General features: G+C 41.1%; 1 protein-coding gene across 1 annotated transcript in view; it reads left to right on the top strand.

Annotated features, from left to right (window-relative positions):
• The window catches only part of lrpprc (leucine-rich pentatricopeptide repeat containing), a 55,132-nt gene extending 39,489 nt beyond the window's left edge, over positions 1 to 15,643 (top strand). The window contains exons 29-38 of the mRNA XM_078272685.1: positions 927 to 1,050; positions 1,729 to 1,855; positions 4,674 to 4,762; positions 4,864 to 5,068; positions 6,911 to 7,038; positions 7,215 to 7,330; positions 11,667 to 11,741; positions 11,903 to 11,987; positions 13,190 to 13,332; positions 15,391 to 15,643. Coding sequence (XP_078128811.1) covers positions 927 to 1,050; positions 1,729 to 1,855; positions 4,674 to 4,762; positions 4,864 to 5,068; positions 6,911 to 7,038; positions 7,215 to 7,330; positions 11,667 to 11,741; positions 11,903 to 11,987; positions 13,190 to 13,332; positions 15,391 to 15,444 — 1,146 coding nt within the window. The 3' untranslated portion in view covers positions 15,445 to 15,643. The remainder of the gene's footprint in view (positions 1 to 926; positions 1,051 to 1,728; positions 1,856 to 4,673; positions 4,763 to 4,863; positions 5,069 to 6,910; positions 7,039 to 7,214; positions 7,331 to 11,666; positions 11,742 to 11,902; positions 11,988 to 13,189; positions 13,333 to 15,390) is intronic.
• The last annotated feature ends 584 nt before the right edge of the window (positions 15,644 to 16,227 follow it).

Raw genomic sequence — 16,227 nt, 5'->3', positions numbered from 1 at the left:
TGTATTGATATGGAAAGAAGCTTCATCAGAGCTGCATATAATAAAAATTTGAAATACCATGGTCTCATTCCCAATTATTTTCATACTGCATAAATTAACCAAAGAGCAAGCTGACCCCGACCTCTGATCATAGAAACTAGCCCCAAAAAACCTCTGAAAACTCTTATCAACTGCTCGCTCCATACAGCCCCCGTCCTCACCCCGCTCCACTTTAAGCCACTGTTCATTACATGCAGAGGAAACAGGATTGAAGCTCTGATCTGAAGTGTGGTCAATCAGACCGTCTGGCTGGTGAAAGGAATTACAGCTTGATCTGTTTGTAAATCTGTAATGCCAGACTAATTTAGCCAGCAGCTAAATGCCACCATATGGCTGCCACTGGATTCTTAGTTACATACATGAATGTGGCCTCGACTGTAGTGGACAGAATGTGAATGTGTATTAAAGCGATTGAAGTGAAAAGGGGAGTTTTGCTTTAAATAATATAATATTAGTCTGTTCTATTGCTGCATTTTTCCTCAGCTTTGGTTTGCATGTGAGCGTGCTCCAATACCCTGAAGCATGATGAGACAGGAAGTGATTGCTGTTGCCTGGAGCAATGAACTTGGTGACCCCTGGGGCTCTTATGTTGACACCCCCGCTTCGACACACACATTTTCTCTAACACACACACACTTTTCTTTTGCCCCTGGGGTGCCAGACCTAATTTGCCCCTAGCCAATACAGCTTAACCCCCTCTCCTCACTGCAACATGGGTGAGCGAGCATTACGGGACCCTGCTCTGCCTGCCCAGCATTATTGCACTGTCATACACACACCAGCTCATTGCAGCTTGTGTGTGTGTGTGTGTGTGTGGATGCTGGATGTAGCTGTGATTTTGATGGAACAATCAAACTGAGTTTTCTCTTTGTGTGTGTCATTTACAGACCTGGTACCAACAAGCTGCCACCACACAGCAGATCAAGTCAGCAACAACCCTCCCCACAGCCAAAAGTGGTGCTGAACACCAGGCCCGTCTGTTTGCCTTCTGTAAAAGGGGCGAAGCTAATGGTAAGCAGCAGGAGCTCTCGGTGTTGTTGTCCAACATGATATAGAGCTGAACTAAACACATAAGAAGCTGGTTTGAAATACTTCAACCATCTGACGTGAGTAAGTAAGATAAGTCCTGTTACACATTTGTCTTTTAGTTCTAGTTCCAAACCCAGAGAAAATTCACTGTATCTGGATCATCTAGCTTTTCAGATGTAATTTATTTACTTTGCTGTCTGCTGATTGGTGCTAGGCACTTAGAGTTAAGTGGGATTTTCTGCCTGAGATATTGAGGGGTGAGATGCGATAATCGTTCAAATATGGTGATAAGGATGCACACTTTTTTAACAATCTTTCCTTGGAGGCTAACCCTGCATACTTTCTCACCATCGCACAACCCACTAGTTGCTGCATAAATTGTTGGATTGTTTTGGAAAGTTAAAATAACTTAGTTCCAAGGCTGAAAAGGTGTGGGGGGGGTTAGGCGGCTTCAGAAGCTGTTCCACCATCTGACAAGCACCATTGAGGAAAAATGATGTCCTAAAAGCTGTGTAGAGCTGCAAGAGTTGAGGGTTAAAATGGACTTAGAGCTACTCATTGACTTTTAGAGTCACCTACTTAATTATAAAGATTCTCTCAAATTTGGCTTTTCTTTATCCTGTCCCAACTTGGACTCTTACTTTTGCTTTCTTTCAACAGAAGCCTATGGGATGCTGAAGGAAGTCGATAAAGAGGGTGTGGCATTAGGTCCCGCCGCTTACGATCACCTGATCCGGGCCCTGTTGGCCAAGGGATCCATTGAGGATGCCATGGCAGTTAAGGACATGTAAGTGCCTTAATATCTCATCCTGCAACGACAAATGACACGTTTTGGTAAAGCCTTACAAAACAGAAAAACACAACAGTTTTTTTTTCTCCAAGTTATACGGTAATATCGGGTATAAACAGTATATGTAAGTATGTTTTAACAGTAATCACTCAGGTTTGATCTTTTTGCTTTGATTTCTAACAGTGCTAATTTGATCACATTTTTGCATTTTGTCCTGGCATCTAATTTGTAATAACCAGCTGTCTGGATCAGTTCCTCCCTACAAATAATTAACAGCAGTTGAATACGAAGGACCCATCCCATATCTTGTTTTATAAACATAGCAAATTCACCTTGTATTGCTCTGCTACTCTTATTACTTGATGATCAAAATACTTTTGCTCTGGTAATCGGCAGATATCCAAATTCAGGTATCAGAATTGGATCGGAACTGAAAAAGAAGATCAGTGCATGTCTGCTTTCCCTGTCTCCTCAGTCTGTGGCACCCGGTCACCTCAGGCTAAAACTACATCTCTTCAATAGACATGAGGATTATAAACTGATTGTGTGCGAACACACTCAGCCCTGCTGGATATGAACAGTGGTTCTTACTAAGCCCCAAGACACACACGCGCACGCTCGGGTGTACAGATTAATTTTGGTTTTCTGGGAAGCGGGTGACTTTGCGCAAAAACATCAACCTTCTTCCAATTAGTAATGTATCATGTGTTGTTGGGTTATGCGGGCCATATCAGGGCTTGAGCCTGGAGACAAATTGACAGACAGAGGTATTAGAGAGCTGAGCTTAATGCAGCGCTGATCTTCTGTTTGTCTTTTTAGGTAATCTCCTCCTTTTTCTTTATCTCCTTTTGTCCCTTTCTTTATATCATTTTCTCGCTGCAGAGGAAAAACACAGAAGCAAAGTGTAAAAACGAAGATAATGATAGAATGACATGATACACCGAAAGAAGAGATGCAGTTACTAATTTGTAGGGAAGGGGGGAAAAAACCTGTAAAAACATCTATTACACTATCGGTCTCTTCCCTGTTTTCGGCTCTCTACATGGTTCACTCTCTGATGTTATGAGGAATAATCGTATCAATTTTAGACCCCTGTTTCAACAAGCGCGAGGCAATACAAGTGATAACCCATCTCCAGTCTCTGTTTGAATTGGTTTATGGCATCCCTGCTTGGATAAAAGCTTTGTTTATCTGCACTCTAAATGAGAAGTGAAATGAGCTGAGAGGAGTGTCAGGGAAAGATGGAAATGGGGAGGAAAGCAAGGAGATAAAAATGGCTAAATGGGAACGGAGGAGTGAACGAGGCGAGGAAGGCTAGATTTAATCATGTACGAGGTTAATGAAGACGCTATAGGCATTAATTCTCTGTGCATGTGGGTGTGTTTGTTTTTGGGTAATCTGTACAGAATTGAGCAGCGGGGTGCTTATGGTGAGATTAAGGGATTGGGAGAGAGTGATGATGAGAGAGGGAGGGAGAGAGAGAGAGAGAGGGGAAGAGGAAGGGGTGTATGTTGGATTCATTGGCTAAAGCACAATACCCAGAGAAGACGAGTGAGAGTGTGTGTTGGGGAAAGGTGAGTGAGAGTCGGCCTCTAGAGATTTTCTCCCCTCACTGCTTGGTCTCCACGGCAATCCTTCGGTGACCCTGTTACCGCTTCAATCTCCACCGTGACCCCTTCACAGCGGCTGCCAGATGCTGCTTGGCCTGGTGTCGCCGTGGTGATAAGGGTTGCCAGCCTGATGCTCAATTGAGCGGACGGATTAATCTGGTTGCAGGGCTATAATAACAAATAAATAAAAAGACGGGAGGCAAGCTTGATTGAGGTTTTAGTAGCAAAGAAATGAAAAGGAGGAGGGCTGAAAAGGACAGCAAATAGACGGGCAGATCGAGTGAGTGAAGAAGTGATGAGGAGCGGGGCATCTCCTGGACACCTCAATACTGCAGCATTCAGCCTGTCCCACATAATACTACACACAGATATACAAACGCACATGTGCAGCGGCTCAGCAGGAAGTAATCAACTGTTTGATGTCTGTATTATTTTCATAGTTACAGCAAGCGCTTTACAAGAGGCTCAGACTTGCTGTCAATCACAATTTTCCCATTGTTTTGTCTGTATCTGTGGAGTCTGATGCGTTTCTGAATGTGATGCCTTATAATGACCCAAGTGCTGAAGACTAAGATGCCACAGAGATATTAATTTAGTCATCACAGATTATAAAGATTTGTTTTCAACTAGTACAGTGTCAGCTTTAAAGTTAGAAATAAAGCCGTCTCTAATAGCGGTGTACAGTCCACCCTGGTAAGAATTTGCACCTAACCCAGATATGGATTTGTGTCATACCATTGAAACGCTCCATCCAACATGGGATTACATTACATACATTAGTACCACATATGAAAGTCTACAGCCACTCTAGCATCGCTGTGCAGCTGTACTTAGGCACAGAGGTGCTAAATGCTATTGTCAGCATGCTACCATGCTCACAGTGTTGCTGATGTTTATCAGGTATAATGATGAGCATGTTCACCATCTTAGTTTAGTAGGTTCACATCCTAACATTTTCTAAAAAGTATACACACTGCATGGCAAAATCTCTGCCAAATTACCATCATCTTCTCGGTAAATGTTGTCATATTGGCAAACGATCATTAGCCACTGTACTGTAGTTTGTTTTGTCATTGAGAGCGTGCTTAAAAACTGTTGAGAGGTCGAAAAAGAAAGTGATTATATAAGTAAGAGATTGACTCAAATAAGAAGTGTATAGTTGAAAGCTGATGCCAAACCAAGAAAATACTTTGTGTCTCTCGCAGTGCTGCGTCTCATGTGCCAGGCTTTCAGCTGAGTGACATTGCCACCAATCTGCTCATCGTCTCGCACAGCAAGAAAGGCCAGGCTAAAGGTAAGACACAGACTTGTATGGGTAAACGCATATATACATACTCATTTCATGCACACACACACACACACACACACACTCTCACCTCTTCCACTCCTCCACAGATGCTCTCGAGAAACTGAAGTCTATGCTGCAGGTGAACCAAGTGCCTTCGCCGCTCGCCATCAACAGACTGGTTCAGGCCCTGGGTAGCCAAGGCGACGTGGCGGGCATCCAGGAAGTGGAGTCACTGATGAAGGGCCTCGGCACGACCCTCAACCTGTCCAACATGGTGTTTGTCAACAACACGGCCCTCGCACACATCAAGAAGTAAGCGTGTTAAGCGTAGGCTGTATGTGATGTGATTCCTCAATGGACTTGTGTCAACTATTTTTGAGTTGAGGAGACACTTAAAGCCTGTGTAGGATTTTTAAATTTCTGGCTCTGGCGTCATTTTTCTACAAACAAAAACTTACAGAGTAATTTGAAAGAACCTATAATCACATAAAAGTCTACACAAAGGGGCCTAACTAAAGATTTTGGTCATGGATGAGTCACATTTTAGGGATATGCAGTTTTCAGATATTTCCCTAAATCTGACCTTTTTAAGAAAGTTGTCATCCTATCACCTTTTATCTCTAATCCTTACCAACCATGTTCAGTCAAATGGAGTGCAGACAGACTGCAAACTACCAACCAAAACTAATGACTGTGGATGAGCAGGGCTCCTAGTTGCATGAGCAAAACATAATTTCAATTTATGATGCAATTTACAATCCAGTGTGAAGTATTGTATACTATTTTGTAAACTGTTGGTATTACTAAGCAGCACATAGATATAAACAGTTTAATGCAATACCAGCAGCAGAGTGTGACAAGACCCATGTTGACACACTCTCAAAGTAAAAGCTTACAGGGCTAGCGCGGTGTCAACTACAAATAGGAAACACAGGCGTAATAGGATTATTCATGGGTTCCTTTTAATGTCATGAAAACACCCATCCTCCACTTCTGCTTTGTTGCTACTCAAACAGAGAACAAATATATAAAACGCATTGTGCATCAAACTTTCATTGCGCTACTTGCCACATTAGCGCTGTCCCCCAGCTCAAGTGGCAGCGTCCCCGTGCCATCTCAGAAGGACAGCAGGAAGTGAACAAAAGCAAGACAGTCTCACGCCCGATTGGCCATTGCAGTGCGGGCCTGTCAACTTGAACCCTGACCTCCGGGAGCTGCGCTCTGAGCGGCTCTGACATGTGCGTCCCCACTGTATCTGAGTCAAGCTGACTGGTTAAGAGCCGGGGCGGAAAAGCAAGCAGGCCCGGAAAGCGGAGTGCCACATTTAGAGGAGGCCCCTGCTGAATTATTCAGACGGTCCCAGTCGCAACAATCAGCGTAGATATGTTTCCCCACCTCTGGACGCTTTCACATATACATACACAGAGACGCACACACACCCTGTATGTTAAATATTCATTACGACTGCTGACGGTGGGGAGGGAGCAGGGAGCGTAAAGTGTTAGTAGCGAGGTCGTGTTGCCACATTGAGTTGTTTTACATTTGTAGCGCTTTGGTGTGCAGGCTTTGTTTGGTTGTGGCAACCAAGTGTGTACGAGTGAGCATCAGTGGGAGAATAAGTTGGTCAGCGCTCAATGGGAAGAAAAAACATTAAACCAATATCATTTTAATATTAAATTACTAAAGAGTCTAGAAACCAGCTTGTGGGAGAAGTTCTTATTGTTCTTTAATATGGCCAGTTTCTCATAATATATCTTAAGCATTTGTTTCTCCCCCAAAGGGTCAAATCCCACTTTCAAAGGTTAATTCTGGTTTGGCTGATTACTGATGTATTGTTCTTCTCCCAGCCCAGTATCTCTAGCAATTCCAGCCATATTGGATATTGTATCTTACAATTTACATCCTATGAGCATTCAGCGCCTATGCAGGAAGAAGTGTGCCCTTTATGTAACAAGGATGTGTGTTTTACACATCAAAGAAACCTGCTTGCCTTCTTATTAACACAACCTTCCCTAACCTAAACTATAGCATACTTGCAATGCATGGGCATTGGACATAACAAATGTTGTCAGGGTTTGAAGATTGAACATGTACAGCTTATTGGGTGTATTTTTGATGAACTCTAACTAAGCTAAACCTTTCCACCCTCTTCAGTGGTGACATCGAGTCCGCAGTGGAGATGTTGGAGGCATTCTTCACTTGTCCAAACAGCACAAACCCCAGTATATCCTTTGTCTTCAGAAAGATCTTGGAAGATGACAATGACAAAGCCTTAGACAAGTGTAAGACACACACACACACACACACACACACACACACACACACACACACACAATGCATACATGTATAAGAAATAGAAATACAACAAATGAAACCACAGGCAAAATGATAAGAATGATGCAATCCAGTCCTAATAAAACACAAAAGACATTGACCAAATGTACATGTTGTATTGCAGTGAGTGCTATGGCAGAGCGGCTAGCCAACCACTTTGCCTGCTACAGACCAGCTTCAGACCTCTTCTTCCAGCTGCTGGATATGGACAAAGTTGAGGATGCCAAGTTCATGCTGGCTGTGAGTGTGTGAGTGTGTGAGTGTGAGTGGTTTTCAGATGTATTTGTTTGTGGTCAACAGAGGCTGAGATGAGATACACATTTTATTAATGCTGGAGGGAAATTGACTAGCATTCATGCAAATGCATAAAGATACATAAGTTGCTCCTCTCGCTCACTTCTCTTCATCACTATTTAAACGTGAAGTGAAGAAATCCATGGTTTTTAGGTCAGACTTGTTTTCAGTGTTTCTCATCACACATGCATTTGTTATTCTCCATTTGTCTTTGTGTAAAGTGGAGAGGAGATAAGGATGCAATGTGTTGCCTTTAAAGAAATAACATTTTTTTGATTGTTATAAAAAATGCAAAAATGAACCCTCTCTCCACCAAAATACAACAATGTGCTATATAGTGCAGGTATTGCTCTTTATTATTTAGGTTGGATCTGCATCATGCACCATGAGGAGAAAGCTCTGAAATGTCGGTGGTTGTTTTTTTTTAAAACTTTTTGTGACCACTTTAACTAAATGAAAATATGTGGAGCATTTCGTCACAGTGCGCATTTCTCCATGTAGAGTGTCTTGCTCTTGAATTATTACATCAAAGTAACTAAAATCTTCACACACAAAAAATAAATCAACAAGGGAACTGGGGGTGCATTTGTCCAGTTGTCAGACCCAAGTGATGATGGAGATGTTCTTCCGCCGTGACCGTTGACTTATTCATGCAACCTCACATTTATGTCAGGAAGTGCTTCCCTACATTCCACCAATTAATCTGGTGGTCTGAAATTGGCCTCCTACTGCTTCACTTATTTATCACAGTTCATACATTACAGCTCAATGACTTTGCATTTAGCCCTGGGACATCAATATGTATAAGCTAGATGGGTGAGAGACAGGAGGAACGATGAAGAGGACGAGGTAGCGACACAGATCGAGAAACTCTCAGAGAAAGACACAAAAATGGAGACTTAGACTGCTCTGTAACAGCGATTATTTCACTCTCACTTGTTGAGTGATTAACCCTCAGACATTCAGGGGCATGTGTGACTAGAGCACACACTAATGAACACATATGTTAAAGGAATCTGTTTTTCAGGTCATATTATGGTCTTGTCACACAATCTTAGCTGCTCTCTTTTTCACCCTAAGATAAATCTGTTGTCTGTTTTGGACAATAATTGATGTTAAATTCCTATGAATCAAAAATTCTGCTCCAAAAATGGGTCTTATCAAAGAACCTTTTGAACAAACAGACAAGGAGCCACTAATAAACCAACTCTGAGTAGTTAGTACATTAATTATGCAGCCAAAGATCAGTACATTTACAGCATTATATTTTGAAATGTTATTGTACTAAACAGTAAAGCAGGAAGTATTTTTCGAAATTGTAGTACTTGCTGAAAACAGTATGAGAGTGGGGCAGAGACGAGTGTTGAAAGTGGGTGCATACAGTACTTTGTTTTGAAGAAATATCTAAAATGGGCTTTATCTTTTATTTACCGAGTAGGTCGGTTACAACAGCTCATCTGGACCACACTAACGGTGAGAGAAACTGGAAGACAGAGAAATAAAAAGCGCTGTAGATACACTCAGACACGAAGGCACTGCGCTTCATTCCTCCCTGACATCCTGAGTGATTGTCCCTCTCAATCTTTAAACAGGGATGTCTGACGAGCATGCATGTTAATGAACAGATACGTTACTCACTACTCTCCTCTTCATCAATATTTAAACACAAACTATGGATTACATGATTTGAAAGCTATAATATGCTTCTTGCTTGATATGCATCTTGGCTCGTGTCATGTGGGATGTTCATTTTGAACTTTTTCAATTGATGTCTGTGCCGTAGAAGCTTGGCTGTCCAACATAACGTAAATGTTTACAACCCGTGGTTGTACCTCTTGCACTTTATACAGCACAATTCATACAGTTTAAAGTGCTTTACACATTTTAAACTTTTATAGGAGTTCTTAAACTTTGAAAGATTGAATAAAAAAATGTGAACATGTATATACATTTGGAGGCAATGCTGATATAAAACCTCAAAATAAAGACAAAAACTAAATAAAAGCGATAAATACATTAGAAAACAGCAGAAAATAACAGCCTGCTTTTAATGACCGTCAGACATAGTCAGCTAATCATTGGGATTATTTGATTTCTGTCAAATCTTTCTTGAACTAAAGATTATGTTTTAATCATGAATACTGTGCAGTATTGTGAGTTGCTCTGGCAAAGAACATATGCCAATTGTTGTAAGTGTAATTGTTTGAGGCTTCACTTGAAATATGAGAAACCCGCTGACACATACCGGTAGTCAGAATGTCATGCCTCTTAAACCCTGAACATTTAAATACATGATATGCAAAAAGTGTGTAAAAAGAAAACAAAACTCCAGAAACAAATGCTGATTGTGTTAGAAAGTAAAACTACATCAACATCCCACCGCAAAGACTACTCTAAAACGCTTTTCTCCCATTTGTCTTGTGTTAAATTTGTGTGACTCCCCCACTCAAAACCGCTCTTCAAGGGTCACTGCAGGGTAACGGCCCGACTCCTCCATCCCATCCTAAGTGAAGCAGCACCAAAACTTGGAAAAGCTTTTAAGTAGGCGAGCAGACAATAATAATGAAAAGGCTATCAGGAGAGAAGGAGGTGATGTCGGTGGGGAGCGAGAGGGAGGAAGTTAGTCATTATGAAGTGAAACTGTTCTACGAGGGCAGAGAGAAGCAGTGAGGCAGGAGCTGTACGGACTCGTCTACAACAGCTTACGTGTGTGTTGGGAGCAGGGTCATTGAGGAAAAGGAGGAAGCATTCCCTGGGTATCCAGAGCTTTTAGTCAGTGTGTATGAGGAGCAGGGCAGACGGGAGGCCCGGTTGGTTGGTTGTGGTTTCACCTTTGGGAGTGGTCGGTGTAGCGAGGGAGGAAAAAAAACAGAGGAGAGCGTGAGTGAGAGCACGGAGCAAAGTTGGGTGAAGTTGCATAGTGTTGGTCTATTGCCTGATTGTACTCAAGCCATTCTGCTGCTTGGTGACTCTGTGCGTGTGAGTGTGCGCGTGCGGTCTTGTTAAAAGCCTTACAGGCCACTTGCCTTTAATTCTGTACGAGGTGCAGAAGGAGTGAAACACGTTAGTTTACGACTGGCTAGTAATCGGACCTCATTGCTGCTCAGCCAGGAGAACAAACTCACTCAGCACAGCAATGTTAATGCATCTCCTACACACACACACACACACACACACACACACACTTTTAAATACACACAGTATATTGTATGTGTGTTTGCATGTCTTCATCATAGGCAGTCATTCACAGGTTAAACGTTCAGAAGTCTACCTGATTTTCATCATAATTTTCTACATTTTTGTGTCATATTTTAATGTTTATCGTATAATTAAGGTCTATTGTACTGGAATCGCTCATTTTTTAACAAAGTCAGAATCTGATTTTAATTTTACCTAAAAAGCAGCCACTGCAGTTGTAGTTCCACTGTTTAGTGTTTCGTCACGCTGATATATTGGGTGATGTTCTCTTATCACAGATGTATCGTATCGATAGCCTGGGAACCAGACCAATCTCCAAGCTCATGTTTTATGTGCTCTGGCAGATTTGGTCCGGCAATGTCAGGCTATTGTATCGATGTAAATTAGGTCAACGAGAAACGCAGAATTGTTGTAGAGAAATGCAAAAAAGTAGTTTGAGGTCTAGAAACGGTGCTACCTTAACATAATTAGTCTACCAGAGTAATGAGAGGTTTATTTTTTTATTTAAACTGTAAATGTCACGAACAGTACATTTTCTTGTGACAATTCCTTAAAAAGAAAACATGAAGGGTCCATATGTAGGGTGTTAAAAAAATAATATAGGATGATTTATTGTCAGAACTTTTTTTAAAACCTCCGTTCTGTTTCTTCCTCTCATGCCTGTTGTCTGTCATCTCTTTTACTTCCTGTCCTCCAGTAATTGATTAAAGCCTTAAAGCTGTGCAGGAGACGGTCGTCCAATGAACCGCTTGGGCTGTACTTAGATATATCATATTTTCACCGAGTACTAGATATGGCCTTCAATGTGACTAAGTGGGGATAATTATGCTTTCTGATGTGAACAGTGCTGCACATTTAAATTCCTAAAGAAAGGAGTAGTCATTAAATCCATAATTAGCCATTTAACCTGAGTGTGGGTGTGCAGGTGTTTACATGAATGAGTGGGTGTGTTGGAGTGCATGTGTTTATGTACTGTTTGTGTGTGAAGAGCACAGGTTGGAGAGTATTCATGACTTAAGACTCCCCTCTCCCCTCCCCTCGTTAATATCTCGCGTGTTTTTTTGTCCCCCTTGTTGCGCTGTAGCGCTGTAACGCCTTGGCTGAACAGAAGAAGGTGCTGGTGTCCTACTTGTCTCAGAAGGCTCAGCGTCCTGGACAGGTAAAATCACACATTAGGATTCTTCTTTTCAGAATCTACCTTTTTATTTTTTAAGAATAAGTACTATTTCCCATGATTCCTGTTAGTAATGATAACATTTTACGGACTAAGTTAATCCAACGTTATTGTTTTGCTATGTAAATTAATATTTGTGTGCGCAGGTGGGCAAGATCAAGGCCCTGCTGAGCCTGATTCCAGACTTCACTGAGAAGGAAGTGGTGTACACGTACTTGATGAAATGTCATGGTAAGACAAACGCACATCCGCACAAGGCCTGGACGGGTCTTGTGCAGCAGCGCACGGCTCGCTGTACTGTGGCTAAGTCAACATTAGCGGATGCATTAACAATGCATCAGGTCAAGGAGTGTGTGTGTGTGTGTGTGTGTGTGTGTGTGTGTGTGTGTGTGTGTGTGGGGAGAGACATTCAGGGGTTGGAAGAACACATGTCCTCTAACGAGTTAGCTGTACTGGCTAGCCTAGCGTGCTAATCGCAACACAGTCCACCACTCAACCTTTTTTTTCTTTTTTTTCTTCCCGTATTTCTTTCTCCTCTCCATTGCCTCTTGCCCTCTCCACCTTTTTACTCCTGTCTATCCTTCCCTACCCTTTCTCCCCTCTTCCATACCCTGTCACACCAGAGATGAGCAGACATGACTATTTAATTAGCATCAGCTAGCTTGGTCGGTCAAGGCAGCCATAAGGAACACAATTAGCAATGCTCTGCTCGGCTCTGTTCTCTGCCCCGTCTATGTACTTTTTCTTTTTTCTCTTTAACATGCTCTTTTCTTTTTTTGACAGTAGTGACCTTACTTTCCACTTTAGTCTCTTTTGATTTACACAACTGAACACATTCATGCTGTTTCAAAATTACTCTCACACCAACATAACATTATTTCAGTCATCATTTCAGTTACGTCTACCTGAAGAGGGAAATGGTATACAGAAAGTTGCTGATTGTAGCTCAACAATTTTTTAATAATCTGATATTTAACTGTGTATAAAATATGTTGCTTGCCCAGAGGCTGTATCTTCAAATTGCTTTATTTGTGAAAGTGAAATTTCACAAATAAAAAGTGTGAACTTTGTATAAGTGAAGTTCAAGTTCAAAGCAGCAAAACTCAGTTTCCATCATTACTCCACAATTGGAGGAAAATAAAGTAGTCTACACAAATTCTTCTATCCACCAGCAGCATTTTAGAAGTAATGTGTCATCCTGGTAAAAGCAAGGGTGCATACAAAGATTGGACAGTATGCATGAGCATTTAAGACCTCTGTTCTTGGCTCCAATAGTTGATGCTAGGACAAGGTGGAAAATAACAAGTGTATCCCACCAGCAATAAATATGACATTTTTCTAAGTGTCTACATTCAAATAAGATTATAACATGTAAAGTTTTTTTGTCTCATTTGCTGACTTTACTTTCTCTCTTCCCCCCATGTGTCTGGCAGTTCTGGATAAAGACTTATTGTCAGCCAAGGCTCTGCAAGAGCAGATGCAGAAGGAGGGGACAGTCATAAACGAGCTGTCACTCAAACGGCTGGCTGTGCTTTACCGCAATGCAGGAGAGACTGTGCCCTTCGTGGAGCCCCCTGTGAGTCTCACACACACACACATCCATATTGATTCAAGACTTGAACAACAAATTATGAACAGATCTGTGTACAAATACAAACGCATGCACAAAACACAGTTCCTAAACTGGTGCTGGCAGTTGTCCGGCTGGCGCCCTAATACGTGTCATTGTGTGTGTGCGCTGTGGTCTGTGTGTGCCATAGTAATGTGACAGAGCAGTCTGCCTGCTCAGGGTAGTTCAATATACACAGGCCTGTAACTAGCCGTGTGTGTGTGTGTGTGTGTGTGTGTGCGCGCGCGCACTGTTGTGTAAACGAGATGGTGTCACTGCAATAGCCGCTCTGTTTCTTGCTCTGTGTGTTTTTGAGCATTTCCGCACGTTTTGTAACTTGATGTAGTCCTATTTTTGGCAGTGGACTCACAGCCCTCTCAGCCCCAGCACTTTACTGTGTTGTCCCCTTGAGGCAGGTGTAGAGCGAAGCCCACCTCTTACCTTCCCAACACTCACCTGCAGTGCAAAGATAGAAGAAAAAAGAGGGATGAAGGCAGAGAAGCTGCTGCATTATTCACTGGATGTCAGGATAGTTAAGTGATTGCTGGGTTTTATAAGCAAAGGAGAGCCAGAGGAGTTGCAAGGAGAGGGAAAGGTGAACATGTCATGGTGTTCAGAAGTTTCTATAAACACACCTCACCCACCTGTCCGCGTTGTTCTCCCTCCTCTCCTCTCCATCTATATACAGTAGCGGTTGCTGCACCATTCACGCAAACATTTTTCCACAGCAGAAATAGATTTGTTCTTAAGTGGCATGTACGAGTGATTTAAGAGAACTTTCAGAGATTTTGTTTCATAGAATTTTCTCTTAGGTTCGAATTAAATGTGTGGCTCCATACCTAGTTAATAAGAAAACAAAATGTGGAATGCATAAAAAAAAAAAAAAAAGGCTTTGACAACCGTAATATTTCTCGACAATTGATGCTGCTGAATGTGGTGTTTGATCATCCTGAAGCTCCACAGTGTGAAGTGTGATGTTCCCTTTTTTACACTTTATATAGCAATTTGGGGGCGTTGATTACGCTAAGCACATTTCATGAATTCATCAATTTGAAACCAGCTAATTTACAATATGTTTAGGCAGTAGTTAAGAGAGTTTGCTGCATTTGACTTGGAAATAAGATACAAGCATAGCATCATAGAAAAAGAGAGATTTATTATGAGAATATGAAAATGTTATTGCATGTCCCCATAACTCTGGATAATCCACAAAATACAGTCCTTAACAGTTTTTATAGGGTCTATTTCTTCAGTAGAAAGTAGTCCCCAATGTTCAGTGAGATTTGTGGATTATCCAGAGTATCAGGGCCACTGTTTCTAATTTATAAAGAAATGTTGCAATTGAATTTTACAAATTGAATTACTAATTGCTTTGAGCACCAGAAATAAAAACCTTCCACAGTATCAGACAGACAGCTCAAAACTGGGACAAATAAAACCAAATTTAGTGAGAAAATGTTATTCTAAGTAGGGTGAACTGACCCTTTTTGAAAGTGTTTCAACTTCCTGCCAGAATATATATATATATAGAGATATCTATATCTCTCTCTCTCTCTCTCTCTCTCTCTCTCTCTATATATATATATATATATATATATATATATATATATATATATATATATATATATATCGTGAACACAGCTATTTGTTAGCATTACTACATTAATAAGCGAACTTACAATGAAAAAAGCTGGTGTAATCTGTGGAAAAGCTCTCCCCTTCAAAAAACACCCAGCACAACACTTTGGATCAAAACACTGATTAATTAGCCAGGAACAGAGGCAAAGAGTGTGTGTTTGGGGAGTGTGCTACAAATCCCTAATTTGTGTATTAATGGGGATTTAAAGATGAAACAAGACAACCTGGTTGGAGAGTGGAGACTATTTAGATAGACCCAGGAGGGCTCCACTGCTGCTTACTTTTGGAAAGAGCCGAGATAGAAACACACACACACACACTATATGGCAGGTGAGCATTTGTTTGTTTTGTATATGTTTGATGCTAAATCATTCTTTCTCTTTCCAGGAGTCCTTTATGTTTTATACAGAAAAGCTGAAAAAGACAGTGGCTGAGGCATAAAGAATCATCCTCCTCACCTCCATCCAAATCCCACTGTTTTCCTCCTTTGTCTTTCTTTTTTATATAAATTGTCTGAGCTGAAATGTTGAGTATTGTGTTATAACTGTTGGATGATAGACTCTGTCCACTGTGCTATTGAGAATAGTGATGATGATGGGAATGTACAGAAGTATTTGTGCTAATAAATGTCACATTCTGAGCCCGAGTCTTTGTGTGGTTTGAAAAGTATTTAGTGGTACAATTAACCCTTTTTTCAGGGCAGCAGGTAAGGCACAAGTGGAGCTAATTACATTAGCAATGACTCCGCTCCATTGATGTGTCCCAAAGAGTCTGTATGCACAATAACAAGGCTAAAACTAGAATGCAGTAAGGTTATCAATGACACCTGTGCCTTTCCTGCTAAGACAACACACAATTTCTGTGTCCCAATTCCAAACTGTAAATAGTGTATACAGTACTATACTAATCTGTTCATGCAATTAGAACCCAAGAAATCAACATGCATCAAACTGCAAATTAAACTTCACAGATGAAAAATCGTTTTTTCCAGAAGTTCTTTTTTTTGTTTTCTGAGGTGTTACTGGAACTGTTTTATTAAATATGTTATCTGTAATTCTAAATACTTAGGCGCTTTATATTCAGCTCAGTGTTAGAAAGCAGCAAACTGACTATTTCCATTTTACGCTACTTTACACTTCACTACATGTCAGGGAAATATTGTAATATTTACTCCACTACGTTTATCGAACTACAATGGTTACATATTACTTTACAGATTAAAAT

Source organism: Sander vitreus, chromosome 17 (genome assembly GCF_031162955.1).
Source record: "Sander vitreus isolate 19-12246 chromosome 17, sanVit1, whole genome shotgun sequence".
NCBI classification, from domain to species: Eukaryota; Metazoa; Chordata; class Actinopteri; order Perciformes; family Percidae; genus Sander; species Sander vitreus.
The sequence above is the reverse complement of the archived record's forward strand: the minus strand, read 5'-3'. Positions and strand labels throughout refer to the sequence as shown.